Source organism: Lissotriton vulgaris, chromosome 11 (assembly GCF_964263255.1).
Source record: "Lissotriton vulgaris chromosome 11, aLisVul1.2, whole genome shotgun sequence".
Taxonomy (NCBI): Eukaryota; Metazoa; Chordata; class Amphibia; order Caudata; family Salamandridae; genus Lissotriton; species Lissotriton vulgaris.
In genome coordinates, this window is record NC_141699.1 from 260,244,078 (window position 1) to 260,260,171 (window position 16,094).

At 48.5% G+C, this 16,094-nt stretch overlaps 1 protein-coding gene across 1 annotated transcript in view; it reads left to right on the plus strand.

Annotated features, from left to right (window-relative positions):
- The window catches only part of LOC147679623 (zona pellucida sperm-binding protein 3-like), a 139,217-nt gene that overhangs the window by 90,237 nt on the left and 32,886 nt on the right, over positions 1–16,094 (plus strand). The window contains exons 4-5 of the mRNA XM_086944735.1: positions 7,549–7,657; positions 13,216–13,307. Coding sequence (XP_086800861.1) covers positions 7,549–7,657; positions 13,216–13,307 — 201 coding nt within the window. The remainder of the gene's footprint in view (positions 1–7,548; positions 7,658–13,215; positions 13,308–16,094) is intronic.

The window sequence follows — 16,094 nt, forward strand, 5'->3', positions numbered from 1 at the left end:
ACATCCCCAGGCCAGGTGTACAAAGTCAGCATAATCCTCACCACACCGGACACATTGAGCTGTTGCGCGAAGACCATACCGAACTAGCTGTACTGACGTATAGTACCATTGATGTACAAATTTATAATGAAGAAGTTGAATATTGCCGTTGTCCACGTATCCCCCAGTCATGGAGCAGCATTCAGTCCACTCATCGTCATTCAGTGGCTCTGGTAGGCACCCGTCCCATCTAGTCCTAGCCAGTACTGCACCTCCCCCCTCGTCCTCCTGTGCTGCTCGATATAGTCTAGAGAGCAGCTTAACTCTGTCTGTAGTAGTATACAGCAACTGCAAGGCTCCTAGGGCCAATGGTTCCTCTGGATACATAGGGTATAAGGAATGTACGGCAGCCCGGAGTCTGACGTATATAAATGTAGACATAACTGCGTTTGGGGAGCGTTCCGTCATAGCCTGTAAGGAGAGAAATGAGGCCCCTGGGAATAGATCCCCCCCCCATAGTATGTATTCCGGCACCCTGTAGGACCTGCAAACCCCCAATTTCGCCCGACACAGAGATCTCCGAGTGATACAGAAGCAGCATATCAGGGGCGTACAACGCCAACTTGTTCGCTCTTCTACCCAGCTCCTGCCAAGCGTTAGCTGTGGATTGCACCGTGTCCACTTCCCCCTTATCAAACACTGAGTGAGTATTTACTATCATGGCCCTCCGCGGATTTGGTAGAACAGCACTGGCCTCAAGCGCCACGTGTGGGGTATATGGAGGAGCCGATAGCCAGTAGGTGGCGAAGTGCGCCTGTGCACATAAGTAATATAATTTCATATCTGGTATAGCAAAACCACCCAATTCATACGGCTTAGTCAGTACATCCCACGTCACTCGTGGTTTCTTACCAGGCAATGTTAAGGTAATCAACAAGGACCGCAGCCTGGCAAAGAAGTGTGACTTTAGCGGGAGAGGAATGTTAACAAAGAGATACAGAAATTTCGGAAGTACCACCATTTTAATTAGAGATACATGATCAGCGAGGGTGAGAGGGAGCCGAGTCCAACGCGCCACTTGATCCTCTAGCTTGGAGATAGCTACGCCATAGTTAGCCCTGATAATTTCTTGGCTATCTCGATGCATCCAAATTCCGAGATATCGCACCGATTCCGTCGCCCATGCCAACGGGAATTCTAAGGGAAAGGGAAGGGTAGCGTCTGTGAGAGGCAGCATAACAGATTTTTCCCAGTTGATGGATAGACCCGAGTGACAACCAAATCGAATGAACTCTCGCCGTATAGCTTCGAGATATTGAGCAGGTTCACGCACTTAGAGGACCATGTCATCAGCATACATGGACACCGCCAGCGACCGGAGAGGGAATTTCAAAGCCGCGTCCGCATACCTCTGCCTCAAAACACAAGCCAGGGGTTCCATCACAATAGCAAATAGCAACGGCGAAAGAGGACAACCCTGTCTAGTCCCCCTCTGCACAGGAAACGGATTTGAGACATGTCCATTGACCCTCACTCGTGCTATGGGATTAGTATATAGAAGAGTTATTAGTGACGTAAAGAAAAAAAGCACCCCCATCCGATGTAGTATTGCTATCATATACCGCCATGCAACTGAATCGAAGGCCTTCGCAGCGTCAAGCATGACAGCCACCGCAGCCAAATCCGGCTTGAGCAGGTGCAGCACCGCAAAGAGAGCCCTTAAATTGTGGGTGGTGGACCGGAGTGGTATAAATCCTGATTGGTCCGGCAACACCATGACCGGAAGGAGCAGCCGCAGCCTAGTCGCCAGTACTTTAGCTATGATTTTAACATCGGTGTTCATGAGGGACAGGGGGCGATATGATTCGCACTTATTAGGAGGTTTGCCTTGCTTTGGCAACACTACAAGCATTGCCTCTCTTATTGTAGTCGGCAACTGGCCCTGGTCCACTGCTTCCTCTAGCACCATTGCCAAGTGTGGAAGCAAAAGATCTACGTATTCCTTATAGAATTCGGATGGTAAACCATCTGTACCAGCCGCTTTGCCATTTGGAAGGGCAGCTATCGCATCCCTAAATTTCCCCTCTGTGATATGATGCATAAGGAATTCCTGTTGCCCCCTCCATAGCCAGACCAAAGCTATGTCCTCAAAGTACTGAGCTATTTCCTCTTCCTACGCCGTCTCTCTGTACTTGTACATCTGTTTATAATATTTCGTAAAACAATCTAGAATGCCAGTCGTGCTAGTCACAATATCCTCCCCGTCTTCTATTTCCTGCACATTACAGTGTCTGGCCCAGGGCTCCCTTATACGATCCGCCAATCCTTTCCCTGGTCTTCCCCTTCGCCATAATATCGCGCCCTAGTGTGTTTGGACAGGAACTTCACCTCCTGATCAGCTAGTTTGTTATATTCTGTAACCTTCAATCTAATGTCTGCCAATAATGTCTCCTCAGGGCATTCTTCCAACTGGCGTTCAAGCGCCAACAAGTCTCTCTCCAACCTAGTCATGGAATCTCTTAGTGATGTAAGTACTCCCGATTGGAGACCAATACATGCCCCACGTACAGTCACTTTAAAGGCCTCCCACACCGTACTCATACTGTCAACCGACCCAACATTCTTATCAAAGAACTCCTCAATGATCGTTCTAAGCCGCTCGCGCAACACCTGATCAGTCAAAGTTCCCGGCGGTAGACACCAAGTGAATGGAGCCGGTGCATGTGTCGGTAATCACATTTCCAAGCGGACTGGCACATGATCGGAGATCGTGCGAGGCAGGTGACCAACATCCATCACCCATCCACTGACATCCCGAGTCACCAACCAATAGTCCAATCTCGACCACGTGTCATGCGCCGATGTGTAACAAGTGCCCTCCCGTCTGCCAGGGTGCCTTAAGCGCCATGCGTCCACCAGCCCAAGTCCACTCACACCGTCACAGACTGCATCAGCCGCCCTCTTGCGCACACAAGGCATGTCTAGTTTTCTGTCCATTTCTCCATCCAGAGTAACATTCAAATCTCCACCACAGATCACGGCCGATGGAGGTAACATGTAAATTTTGTTCCAAAGTGTAACATAAAATTCAGGGTCATCAACATTTGGACCGTATACATTGAGGAGCGTAACCAGGGTTCCACATAGTTTACCATGTACTATAATATACCGGCCATCCTTGTCAATCTCCTCATGCAGTATAACAAACAGTACATTTTTTTTGATCAAGATCATAACACCACATGCGTAAGACGAATAGGCGGACGCCAGTCTGACGCCCGCCCACTGCTTACCCACAGTTTCTGCCGCCCTCCCCCTAAGATGCGTTTCTTGAAGAAAAACAACATGCGCACCATGCCTATTAAGGAATGCAAACATTTGTCTAGTTTTCTGTGGACGATTCAATCCTCGTACATTCCAAGTAATACAGGTAAGTGTACCCCCCCTATCCATACGTCCAGGTCTTAAGTATACCCCATAGATAGTAGAACCATCCCAAAAGCCAACCAAGGAGACAGCACACACAATAAACCATCAATCGAGTGTCAGCAAGAATTGCCTTGTAAGTCAAGCAGCACATTGTCCAGTAGCGCTTCCACCTCGGTTCAGGCCACCCAAACCTCCCACCATAGACCAGGAGAAACAGCAACCATTCCCAAGAACTCCAGAAACCCTCATTCCCCCGCCAACCACTTCAGCGTCCCCAACCTGCCAAAGCTGCCCCCAGCCCCCCACCCCCAAAAACCCCAATAGTACGTACAGAAGTGTGTGGGGATCTCCCATAGGAGGGGGCGCAGCGGCACACAACTCCCGCCAAAAAACTAACGAGAGTGCAGACCGCGCAATCCATTAGAACATCCCACCCCTCCCACCCCAGCTCCACAGCAATAAGGATTATAGGAAGTCAAACTTACCCAGCGTTCGGCAATAGAGGTATCAACGCTCCCAATTGTGCCTCTATACAACTCTCACTATGCTTAGAATATGACGCAGTGAGTCAGTCTGGTACAATAGCACACCTCCTAGCGTCGGCCACAACTGTGTAAGCCCATAGTGACGCCTGGAGCATGCGAGACCCATGCAATAATCGCCGCATCTGCGAGCTGCCCAATGTGCGGCCCATATTATACAGTAAATATCAGCTACCGCAGGTATTCCGTTCCTTAAACCAGTGCTCGCCCCGCATATGGCAAGAGAATCAAAGCTAGTGGGAAATTGAGCAACTTGAAACTGGGCGGTGGTCCACTCCACAGTGAATGTACATCAGCAATGGGACACCAGCAAGGAGTCAAGCACCTAGGCCACCCCATCCTCTAGGTCCTCCTCCCCATCTTGTTGCACATTCGAGTCTCTTTTACGTTTTTTCTATTTTTTTGCATAGTCCATGGTCGCCTTAGGGGAAGCGAAGATTTTGTTGTCCGACGGGGGTCCTATACGAAGACGTGCTGGATACAACATGGCGTACGGAATGTTCTCGGCGCGAAGCAGCTGTTTCACTAGGGTAAATTCCTTGCGCGCCGTTTGCACCGCCACAGTGAAATCGGGATAAAATTCAAGTTTATTTCCCTGATACTCAATAGCGCCCTTCTCTCGTGCAAGGCGCAGTAGGACAACCCTATAATTAAGAATGCGAGCAATAATAGGACGAGGCTGTGCCCCAGGTACAGGTCGTTTCGCCAGAGAGCGGTGGGCCCGCTCCACGATGAAGACTCGGGACAGTTGATCAGATCCAAAAATGTCCACCAGCATGCGCTCCTTGAAGTCTTCCATTCGACCAACATTCGTGGATTCCGGTAGGCCCGTAACGCGTATATTATTTCGCCTGGACCTCCCTTCCAACTCCTCATTCTTCGCCTGAATTACCGCCAGAACTCTCTCCATATTGAACACCTTGGTTGTCACCGTAGCCAGTCCGTCTTCCGTGGCAGACACTCTCTGTTCCACCTCTCCCATCCGTTCATTTTGCCGGTCAAATTGTGTCGCCATATGGTCGAGTCGATGATTGACCGCTTCCATGGTGCCCTCTATGGATTGTAGCGTTTTTTGCATCGCCACCAATGTGGCTTCCAGGTTCGTGGCGCCCCCGTAGGCTCTGTTTCTGGCGGCACCTGCGAGGAGGATAGCGCTGTCTTTTTTGTCTCAAATGTTATTTTCGGCTGGTTTCTTTCTGGCCTGCCCATGGCGCCTTCTTGATCTGTGGCTCAGCCCAGCCGCAGTAGGGCGTGGGGCAAGTGCAGTCAAATCACCCCCGTAGCACGGCCACAAGTAGTTCCCAGGGCGAAGTGGAATAAGAATGCACCCGGCTGCCCCCCGTCGCATCCGCCGCTATCCCTCAGCAGGGAGCAATATCACCGAAACAGTAGGCCAGAGTCACTTTACTAGACCGCTCCCGGGCCTTTCTGCCAATATCCACTGCGGTCAGCAGCCCTCCAAAAACCTGTGGGCGACTGTGCTCCCCCAGCTCCTCTTCTCCGCCGTGTTCCGCTCCCCTCCAGCGACCCCGCCGGCCACAGCTCGCGCAGCGCGGCCTAGTGCGGCCCAGCGCCGCCTCCGCAGCCTCGGACTCGCCTAGATCCCCGCCCCACTCACCGCTACCAGCAGGGCCAGGCTCCAGGCCGTATTGTCTCCGACCACTCTCTGCTCGTCTTGGCGTGCCGTCGTCGCCTCCAGCACGGGCCTCCCTTCTTCCGGGCCGTACTCTCAGGCAGGGGGAGAAGCCGCCAGGTCTCAAAGCGTCCGCTGGGCACAGGTCGCAAGGCCGCGCGCCTCTGGCTGCGGTTCCGGCGTAGCACTCCGCCTCTCGCAAAGCAGCTCTCACGTTCTCCCCGGCAAAGGGAAAGCGCCTCGCCCGTTGCCCAGTCGCTTCAGTTGTCGTTTGCCATCAAGCTGGGAGTCGGGAAATGCAGGATGTGCAGGATATTTAAGCAGATATTAGACGGTCCCGGCAGAGCCTCACATGTGTGCGGCCATCTTGCTCGGCGCCCTCTAGCGCCCCCCCCGAGCAGCATGGAGAGTATTGAACTTCACCATACTTTACAAAGTTACTGATTAAAGATTGTACACTTACATGTACCAATGGAAGTATATGTCGCTTTATGATTACGTTTGTTAAAAACACCAAGCGCAGTAAAGATGGTTTAAAAAACAGTACAAGGGTGTAGGGCTATGCGTCACAAAGTTTCTGATATCTACTTTCCAAAAGGCACCCTGGAATGCAACCTCACTCTACCAGAAAACCTGGTCAGATATCGATCTTGAAGCTGTTCCGCCAACAAGAGTTTGTCGACCTAAAAACAATTTTGCGGTTTCCTCTCTTGTATCCCACTTTGTCTGAGGGATCTGGGCATGCTAGAAATGCTCGATACCTCCCCTGTGTGATTTGCTACTGCCTAATGCCTAAGCTCATGCTGCTCCCCATAGTCTTTTTCACCCAGAAATGTCATACCACATCATTCTATTACTGCTGTCAGACTAGAATCCTGTTCTATCCTAGCTAAGGGAACAAACCACTCTCTCTTCTGAATTTAGGCAGTCAGGGCCTCCATTAATGACTGCTGGTGAGTGACTTACGGACGTTTGGTGCTCCTCTCTCCAACATCTGGTTACCCTTAGTCCCTTACCGGGCAAGGGACACCCAGAGAAACCTACTTTGGGGTGTGATGCGTGTAAGTCAAGGTTTATTTATTTATTTATTTTGAAAGTTTTATATAGCGCGAACATGATCTTTGCAGATATCAGAGCGGTTGTTTCTCTTAGTCAATTGGTCAATCTTTGTGTACTCCGTCTGTTCATCTAAACATTTGTAAGCATTCAAGTGTGCTGATACATCTGGAATACCTGAACTTGAGCTCCTCCCTTGCCGGTTTTGCCAAAAGGTACCTCTCTGCATTTCCATCCATAGGCAGTGTAGCTACATTGACGCCAGCTTTCGGGTCACACAAACTTTGTGGAAAGTAGATCTGCCCTTTACAAAACCCCTCAGAGATCTAAGAATTCTTCCATTTTGATCCCTTCCAGAACAGTATTACAATTTTGCAAAAAAATGGCACAAGAAGATATACACATTTAAGTGAAAATATTTCAAACGTATGCATAAACAACAAACTTGTTTATGTAATAGTGGGCATGTTTTTGATGTGATTTCCTTCAGAGGTATTTCTTGAGCTAGAAAGAATCTTCCACATTATGTGGCCTGGCTTCGAGGCTCTATAATTGTTGATTTAAAAAAAAATCCATCCTTTTAGTTTTAGATTATATTGATTCCATTTTTAATTTTTCTCTCAAGTCTAGTAGCATGTTTTGATGGTCATTGATTGGGGAATATATCAACGGCTCAGATGCCTTTTGTCCAATAGTTTTTTTTATACAAGTGCCTTATTCCAGCCAGTGTCGCCTCTCTTTTGTAACCTGGCATTCCCATTGAGCTTTAGATAGAGGTGGCTTCGCCTTAGGCGGGTGGTGTGTTTTGTTATGAATGGAAATCCTAGATGGCACAGAAGGTCATCTATGATGTGGCTGTTATTAACTAATGGTCATTCTTAAATTCCCACTGTACTTTGTATCCTGCAGATGTCTGGTTGATGGAAAGTTTGGAAACTCGTCATTCTGGCACCGGACAAACAACTCTATCATTTTTACTATCCAGGCTTTCATGCTGATGCAAGGGGCAGAGGAGCAGGTAAAGTAGGGAATGTTCTAAGGGGGTGAAATATAGATCAAGGAATATCAACAATTGATGTATTGTGCAGAAATGCAAGCTCAACCACTCTTTTGGTATTTGCGTATGGGTATGTGTATGGTGCCTGCTATTGGAGAAAGGTCTGATCTCCCTCAAGTTGAGGTCTTAGACTGTTTTCCTAATCAATAACCAGTTTTTCCTTTGAGGGGCACAAATGAAACAATGAAAGGGTTAACAATTGGTTTTGGATATTTTCATTTATTTGCTCCATAGAGTAAGGGAGAAAACGCACAATGTTAAAATCATTGGGAAACAAGTGCCCCTTATCTCGTAAATTTAGGGGATCCTGTATACGGGGTTGGTTTTTCATAACCTAATCTGTTTTATGCTACAGTGCACCACTTTGGAAAAAAAATAAAGGAGTCTGAAGCAGCCATTACATAAAATGCATACCCAACCCCTTCAATCACTACTCAATGCTTGAGTGAGCATTCTCTTTGAAAAACTGATACCAACAAGGAGTCGTTTGACTTCAGTACAATCACAGCAACTACAGAAAAACGATTGACATATCTTTGCAACTACTGTGTAAAAAAAAACTTAGCCTACTCTAAACTGAAACTGAATTATTCATTCACTTACACCTTCTTGCTTAGTGCTTAAGACGAGCATTGATTAAAACGCAAGTTAGTTATCCAGAAGATGCAGGCTATAAAGAAGATAAGGATACACTAAACAACTCCTTAAATAAACCAATATGAGAAGGCTCCAATGAGACTTTCCTTCATCTACCTTCTGTGGGATAATGTTGAATTCTGTAATCTTGAAAATGTTATCTTGAGAAATTTCCTACCTAAAGTTGAGTGATCTTTAACACCTTGGCTGCTAAGGGTTTCCCCCTCCCATGCTGGATCCTCATCCAACCCAGCCTCATGACGAGCTGAGCTCGTCATGAGCATGGAAGGGGTTAACAAGCATCTTGTTCTGCAGATGGTGAGTGATTAATTTACACTTTGTATTTTGGGAACTTCGCTGCATTTGCTATGTTTAATACATTATCTCAAATATACATATTCTTTATAAAGGCACTCACTTCAGAGAATCCCCAAACACTTACTGGCTACACATCAACCCTTCTACTTCCTTCCCAACTGACCAACTCACAAACCACAACAGACACGCCTCAGTGATCTATGGTCAAGCTGCATTTGTTTTGGCCTTGTGTTCTAACCAATCAGCTGCATGCTCTTAATCTTGCGCATATCTGATGGAAAGGACACGTTCATTCAAAGAACCTCGCAGAAGCCACATGGCATTAATGACTTGATGTACTGGAGATGGCAGTCCTTATGTCGGCGTGTCATTCCGATGCTGTTCACTTCCTCATCCACAAGAGTTACCAATAGTTCTCATTTGCAAGGATGCTATTGATATGTCTGTTCTTAGGACCATCCTCTCATAGATGAGTTCTGCATATATCTCAATCGCATTAAACTGAAGACCGTATCCTTTAATTTAATTGCTCACTGATGTCTTTTGTGAGGGCCAACCTATTCAGAAAGAGATTGAATAATGACGAGTGTGCAAATAACTATTTATCTGTTAATGAATTTGCCAATGATAAGTAAATACATTTGTAGTTTCTGGAACAAAAGCGCCCAACCATAAGATAATCTAGACTGGAAGCTGTTTTGGAAGTTAATGTTTGGTGGGTTCTGTGGAGCAATTTTATTAAATCCTCTTGCAAGCCTAGAAGCTGCATTTTGGTCAAACTCAGTTTGCACCATTAGATGCTTCTATTTGATGGATTGATTTGGGTGGGGCAGATACTGAAATGTTTTTGAAGTCTTAGTGTTTTGTGTACTACAGGTGGGTTCCCTAAAATACTTTTGAGAGATTGGCTCTATTTGTAGGTGGGTTAGAAGGCATGGACCATTAAGTGTACTTTAAATCTTGACTGTAGCAGGGGTAGGGTTGTGTGGAGCAAGCAAGCAGTGAGACCAGCCCAATCAAGCTCCCCTCCCCGCTCCCACCTGTCCAGCCCTCCCTGAACCCTACTTAATGGCAGCCGTGTCGCCTGGGCGCCAAAGGCAAGCCTGTCTGCGATCCAGCTGCGACCAGCGCCAGGAACCTGGATCTCTGCACCGCCAACGGTACGACCCAGCAGCACTCCACGCTCTCAACCCAGGCTGCAACAACAACTGCAAGCTAACATCACCTGCCACGGACCCATCAGCTGTCACCACTGCCGGCACACCTGCAGCACCGCAAAGACCATGGACCCAGTGCAACTCGCCAGCAAGAACACAACCCAAGCTGAAGACCCTTCAATGAATCCTCCTCAACGTCCGATCCCTCCACAAACACACCACTGAAATCTGGGACCTCCTCGACAGCACCACCCCCGACGTAGCATTCTGTACTGAAACCTGGACCAACAGCACCTCGGGAGCGGACATTGCCATCACCATTACCCAAGAATACAAGATCTCCAGGAAGGACTATCCCCACCTGCCCGGGAGGAGGAATCGCCATCATCCACAAATCCACTCTCCGCCTGAGCACACTCCCCGACGAGCCCTCAGACCTGATGGAACACCTTCACTTCAAGACACCCTCATCTACTGACCTCCTGGACCCCGCTGACTTTTCGCCAACTCCATCACGGACATCATCTCCTGCATGCCATCGCGTCCACCAATTACACCCTACTGGGAGACCTCAACTTCCACCTCAACAACCAACTGGACAACCTCCATCCCTCCTGTACAACCTCCACAACATTGGACCAGATTGTGACCGAACCCACGCACTCAGCAGGACACACCCTCGACCCCCCTCTTCACAATAGGATACTCCATCACCTTCCGCCACACCACCAAACCTCCATGGACTGACCATCAATGCGTCCACTTCACCTTCAGAACACCCACCAGCACCTGCTACCATGAAGAATCTGGACCAGAATCACTGATGACCAGCTAACCTCATCACTCAGCACCTCCTCCGCAACCATCGCGGAAAACGACGACCCCAACACTGCAACCCGAACTCTGCACACATGCATCTCCGACACCATAACGCCCCTCAAGAAAAACAATAAAGCCCATGCCAAGAAAGCTAGATGGTTCACCACCGAACTTCGAGAGTCCAGACGCCTTTGCCGCCGCCTCGAAAAGACCTGGAGGAACACCAAATCTACAGAAGCCCACAACAACTTCGGACCCGCCACCAACGCCCACCACCAACTCATCAGAAAAATAAGGAAAAAAGCAATTGAAGGCAGAATCTCCACTCATGCACACAACAGCAAAGAACTCTTCTAAATCAAGGAGTTTGCCCAACCCACCAGCGAGTCCACCGACATCCCTCCCTCCCTTACTAGACCTTTGACACTTTTTTCCACCACAAAATCAAGCGCATCTACGACAACTTCGATGAAGACAACCAACACTGAATCTTTACCAACCACCCCAGACACCCTGAAGCCAGTCATCGACAACTGGACAGCTCTCACCACCGAAGACACACTGAAGACTATGAAGTCAATCCACTCCGGGGTCCCCACTGACCTGATCACATTTTCAACAGAGCCGCCGACACCATCGCACACATGCTCTGCCACACCATCAACAACTCCCTGGCAACTGCTTCATTCCCTGATGACTGGAAACACGCTGAGATCAACCCCCTCCTGAAGAAACCCTTGGCGGACCCCACTGACCTCAAACTACAGATCCATCTCCCAGGTCCCGTTCCCAGCGAAAGTCATCGAGAAAGCCATCAACAGCCAACTTACCACATTCATCGAAGAGCACAACCTTCTTGACTCCTCTCAATCTGGCTTCAGAAAAAAACACAGTATGGAAACCGCCCTCCTCGCCGCAACAGACAACATCCATACCTTACTGGACAAAGGAGTAACAGCAGCCCTCTTCCTCCTCGACCTCTCAGCGGAATTCGACGAAGTCTCTCACCGCACCCTAATACGCAGACCCCATAACGCAGGGATCCAAGACCAGGCCTTCGACTGGATCTGCTCCTTTCTCTCCGGCAGAACGCAGCGGGTCAGACTCCCCCTTTTCTCTCAGACCCTACACCTACCACCTGCATAGTCCTCTAGGGGTCCTCCCTCAGCCCTACGCTCTTCAATGTCTACATGGCTCCGCTTGCCCCCATCGTCAGAACCTACGGACTCAACATTGTTGTACGCAGACAACACCCAACTCATCCTCTCCCTATCCAACAAACCCAACACCACCAGACACAACTTTTGCGAAGGCATGGAAGCCATCGCCAAATGGATGAAAAACAACTGCCTACAACTACACACCAACAAAATGGTAGTACTCATCATGGGCCCAAACCCCGATGCCAGGAATGACACCTGGTGGCCCCCTGCCCTCGGAAGCCCACCCACCTCCAAGGACCACGCACGCAACCTGGGAATCATCCTTGACTCAGAGATCTAAATGGACCACCAGATCAACCCTGTTTCGTCCTCCTGCTTCCACACCCTCCGCCTCCTACGTAAGACCTTCAAGTGGATCCCGCTCAAACACAGAAAGACCGTCACTCACGCCCTGGTCACCAGCAGGCTCGACTATGGCAACGCACTCTATGCCAGAATAAACAAAAACCTCACCCGCAAGCTACAGAACATCCAAAACGCCGTGGCAAGACTGGTCCTCAACCTACCAAGACACTTGCCACATCTCCCAGCACCTGCACACACTCTACTGGCTTCCCATTGAAGCTAGAGTCACCTTCAAGATGCTAACTCACGCTCACAACACTGTACCAACATACTTGAACAGCCGACTCAAATTCCACGCACCCCAAAGGACCCTACGATCAGCCCAGCTCTCCTACGCCATGGTCCTCTGCACCAGAAAGACCAGATCGGGAGGCCACTCCTCCTTCCATGTGGCCAGAGCCTGGAACGACCTTCTGCTCCACCTCAGACAGATGACATCGCTCCCCATCTTCGAAAGAAACCTCAAAACAGTCAGACCCCCTCCTTGATGGACTGGAACCTGTGACCCCCTGATATGATGTGAGTTACTAGTCTTGTGAGTATTGCATGAGAGCTACATTCTGATTCTGTTCTTTTATTGAATGTCAGGCTGGCGACACTCGACAGTTGGAGTTGCACTGGACTGTCGAGGTGGTCGGATGCCAGGTTGTGTATTGTTAATAAACTTACCTTTAATTTCCCTGCTGCAAGTCTCGTTTCTCTAAGTAGGTTCACCCCTCCACCCTCGCCCCCCCCCCCCCCCCAGCGCCTTGAGACCCTAACAGGTGAGTAGTTGTGCTTATCAAACACCTGATTGAAGTTTGTTATAGGTCTTTCTGAAATAGTTCAGCAGTAGTTTGTATTATGTAGAGTGATAGAGCCACTTTGGACTTTCTTGGGGGGTTGTTAGTGGTTGTTAGTGTAGCAGTAGAGTTCTTGTATTGACTCAGTAAGGGCTGGAGTGTTTTGTGGTGAATGAACATCCTGAGCACCTTTGGGAGCGCCATATTAATCCATGTTCATTTTGTACTGTATTCCTCAGGTCTACATTCACTGCAGCCTTAGTGTATGGAATCCAGAGAAACCAGTTGGGCTCACCAGGAAGTCATGTTCTTATGACCTTTTTTCTTCCAGGTGAGAGATCCATGTTCTGAATGTACAATGCCGAAGAATGTGATTATTTATATATATATAATGGGGATATCTGACCTCAAAAGTCAAATTCTTCTATTGCCATCTTCATTATAGAGGAGTAATATTTCTTCTACCCTCTTGGGCTTCAAAAGTCAAGCAATTCATAAAAGTTGTATTACAGTGAGTGGATGGGATGGAAGACATGATCACATAGGATGTGTCTAAATGCTGCAGAGCACCACTGTGGTGTGATATTTGTGGGATCTTCTGTACCATTAGATAGTCGCTTTATATAATTTTGTGGGCATACGTTGAGCGCTGTCATTTCTGAAGGTGAAACCCGTGACTTTGTTTAAATGGCTCTATACAGACTTTGATCCATGGGGGGCATGGCCTGCAGCCGGCGAAGATGGCCGCACACTAAGTGCCTCTGAGCAAGCCGATAATGATTATCCGAAACGTGGTGGCCCAAGCTAAGAGGACGAACTAGGTGGCGTAGAAGAATTGAGGCAGCGCCCGAATTATCAAAATGGTGCTGACCGCGACTCATTGCTAGCTGGGACTGACTGGCTCCCTTGCGGAAGGCCCCCCACCATGTTGACATACTGCGGGGGCACCCGATGACCCAGGGGAGCTGTGCTGGCACTGGGGGTGCTTGGTACAGTTTGCGCTGCCCCGGCGTGATGGGGAGGAAATTGATCCAAGTGATTGGTGGGCCGGCTCGAAGCTCGAGCAAAAGGAGGCGAACGGCAGCAGCGGACGCTGCAACTGAGGGCTATACTGTAACGAAGTCCGGCGGGAGGCGCCGACTGTGAGTCTATGCCGGTGGGAGGTCCCGAGGTGGACTCCAGGCACTGGACACACACACAGGAGATGGGCACCGGCCTGCAATCGGGCCTGCTCGTGCACCAAGACTGACCGGGCTGTGCCGGTGTGCCAGGACAAAGAACCGGTAAGGGCGCCTGCTGCTACAACCTCAACGAAGCTGGGTCTGCAGACTGTTGTGCTGGGGCTGAGAGTCCACGAGCGAGAACCCCCACCGGATGGAGATGTGGGCCTCTATGTTGGCGCCAGGCGTGGTCGCGATCCCACGAATAACTGAGGTACTGAGTTATTAAAGGGCTGGTGGCTGTCCGCAAGAGGGACCCTTTTTTCATATTGTATGGGATTGGTCAGTAATCGGCTCATGTTGGCTAGTGATGTCAAGAGTATTGGGGGCAGAGGTGCCAATGGACGCCAGGTGGCTCCTGTTGATGATCAAGTGAGAGAAAGACTGGCCCCGACATTAGCTGCAGGATTAGCAAAGCGTGACATTGCACGGCGGTTTTGCGTGCCCCTCTCCCCATCAGTGGCAGAAGGGGAGGCCAACCTAGATTGGTGCCAACAAGCAGAAGAAGTAATATACAAAAGCAGGGGATGCATCAAGAAGTGGGAAAATATATGATCTCTCTGGCAGGTATACAGGGGCTTGTAGGGAGGACCAAGAGTTCTCGGACACACTACTTCACTTACCGAATAGTGAAAGAAGGTAACCCAGGTACGACTCATACCCTGCATAATGCGGAGTAACAGAAGAAATGGTTTGAATGTTTCCTAAGCGACTGCCATTGTTAGATTCCACCATGATGTAACGTAGCATGTGAATTCAAATTGGTGACGTACATGTAAACACTTTCAGCCTTGTGATGCATAATGAGTTGTTTAATAAAAAGAATTAAAACAAAACATTTGAACCATGACGCTGTGAAGTATTCTCCATGCAATATTCCTCCTTGAGTCAAACTGCAACTGGCTTCTGATCACCAAAGAAGCCTAAATTGGGGGACAGGATAGTAGTAGATGGTACTGTACTTTTGTGCAGCTTTTGTATTTTAGTAGCCCTTGACTAACTTCTGATGTTTACAGAGACTCCGTCAGACAATATTTAAAATATACTGCTCATTGATGTGCAAGACAGCTTTGCTGCATCCTAAGTGAAAATCTTGCCTTAAAACATGGCTACTTCCGGGAGGACTACCAAACCATTTCACAGAAAGAACATCTGAATTGTGTAGTGGGTGGGTGAGGGGGAGTCACAAGATGGCTTCCTCACCCTCAAACCCCCAATTGCTTCTGCTCTCATCTTTGCTATCCAGAAAAGTAACCTCATTTACCAATGGCAAATGTTGCAAAGTTTTAAAAAGTGGAGATTCTGTATTTTGGGAACCAATCCCACCAAAGGGTAAACTCCTGAACTGGGATTTACCATGAATCTCTGTTAGTAACTCTATTTGATGGCAGTCTGAGTGCAAATGCAGAGTCGAACACTGAGGCTTTCTCCAACATGCTCACCAACCTACTAATGTTGGGCAGAGAACGTGGACCAACCAAACTATTGGTGCTGAACTTTCTTGGGTCAATGCATAGCCTGAAGCTGCCATTTGATTGTAGTAGTATTTATGTGACTTATTTCGTTTTTAAATCCTGACGAGGCGCTACTGCGATTTGTGGATGGGAGAGAAACTACTCTGTAGAATGCTTACAACGGAGCTTAGTGGCATTGTAAATGGTCATGCTGTTTATCAGGAACTTGTCACTACGGTTTGTAAGTAGACTGCAAGGCAAGCTGATGTGCAATTCATGTTACACGTTTGGGATGCTTACCATGATCAGATAATTGGCCATGCATATGGATCACAAATAGTTATATATATTTTGTTCTCACAGCTGACGCGAAGGTTACAAATCTGACATTGTTATGCACTCGGTTACATAAATTCTGGATGCTAACATGTTGAAGATGTGATC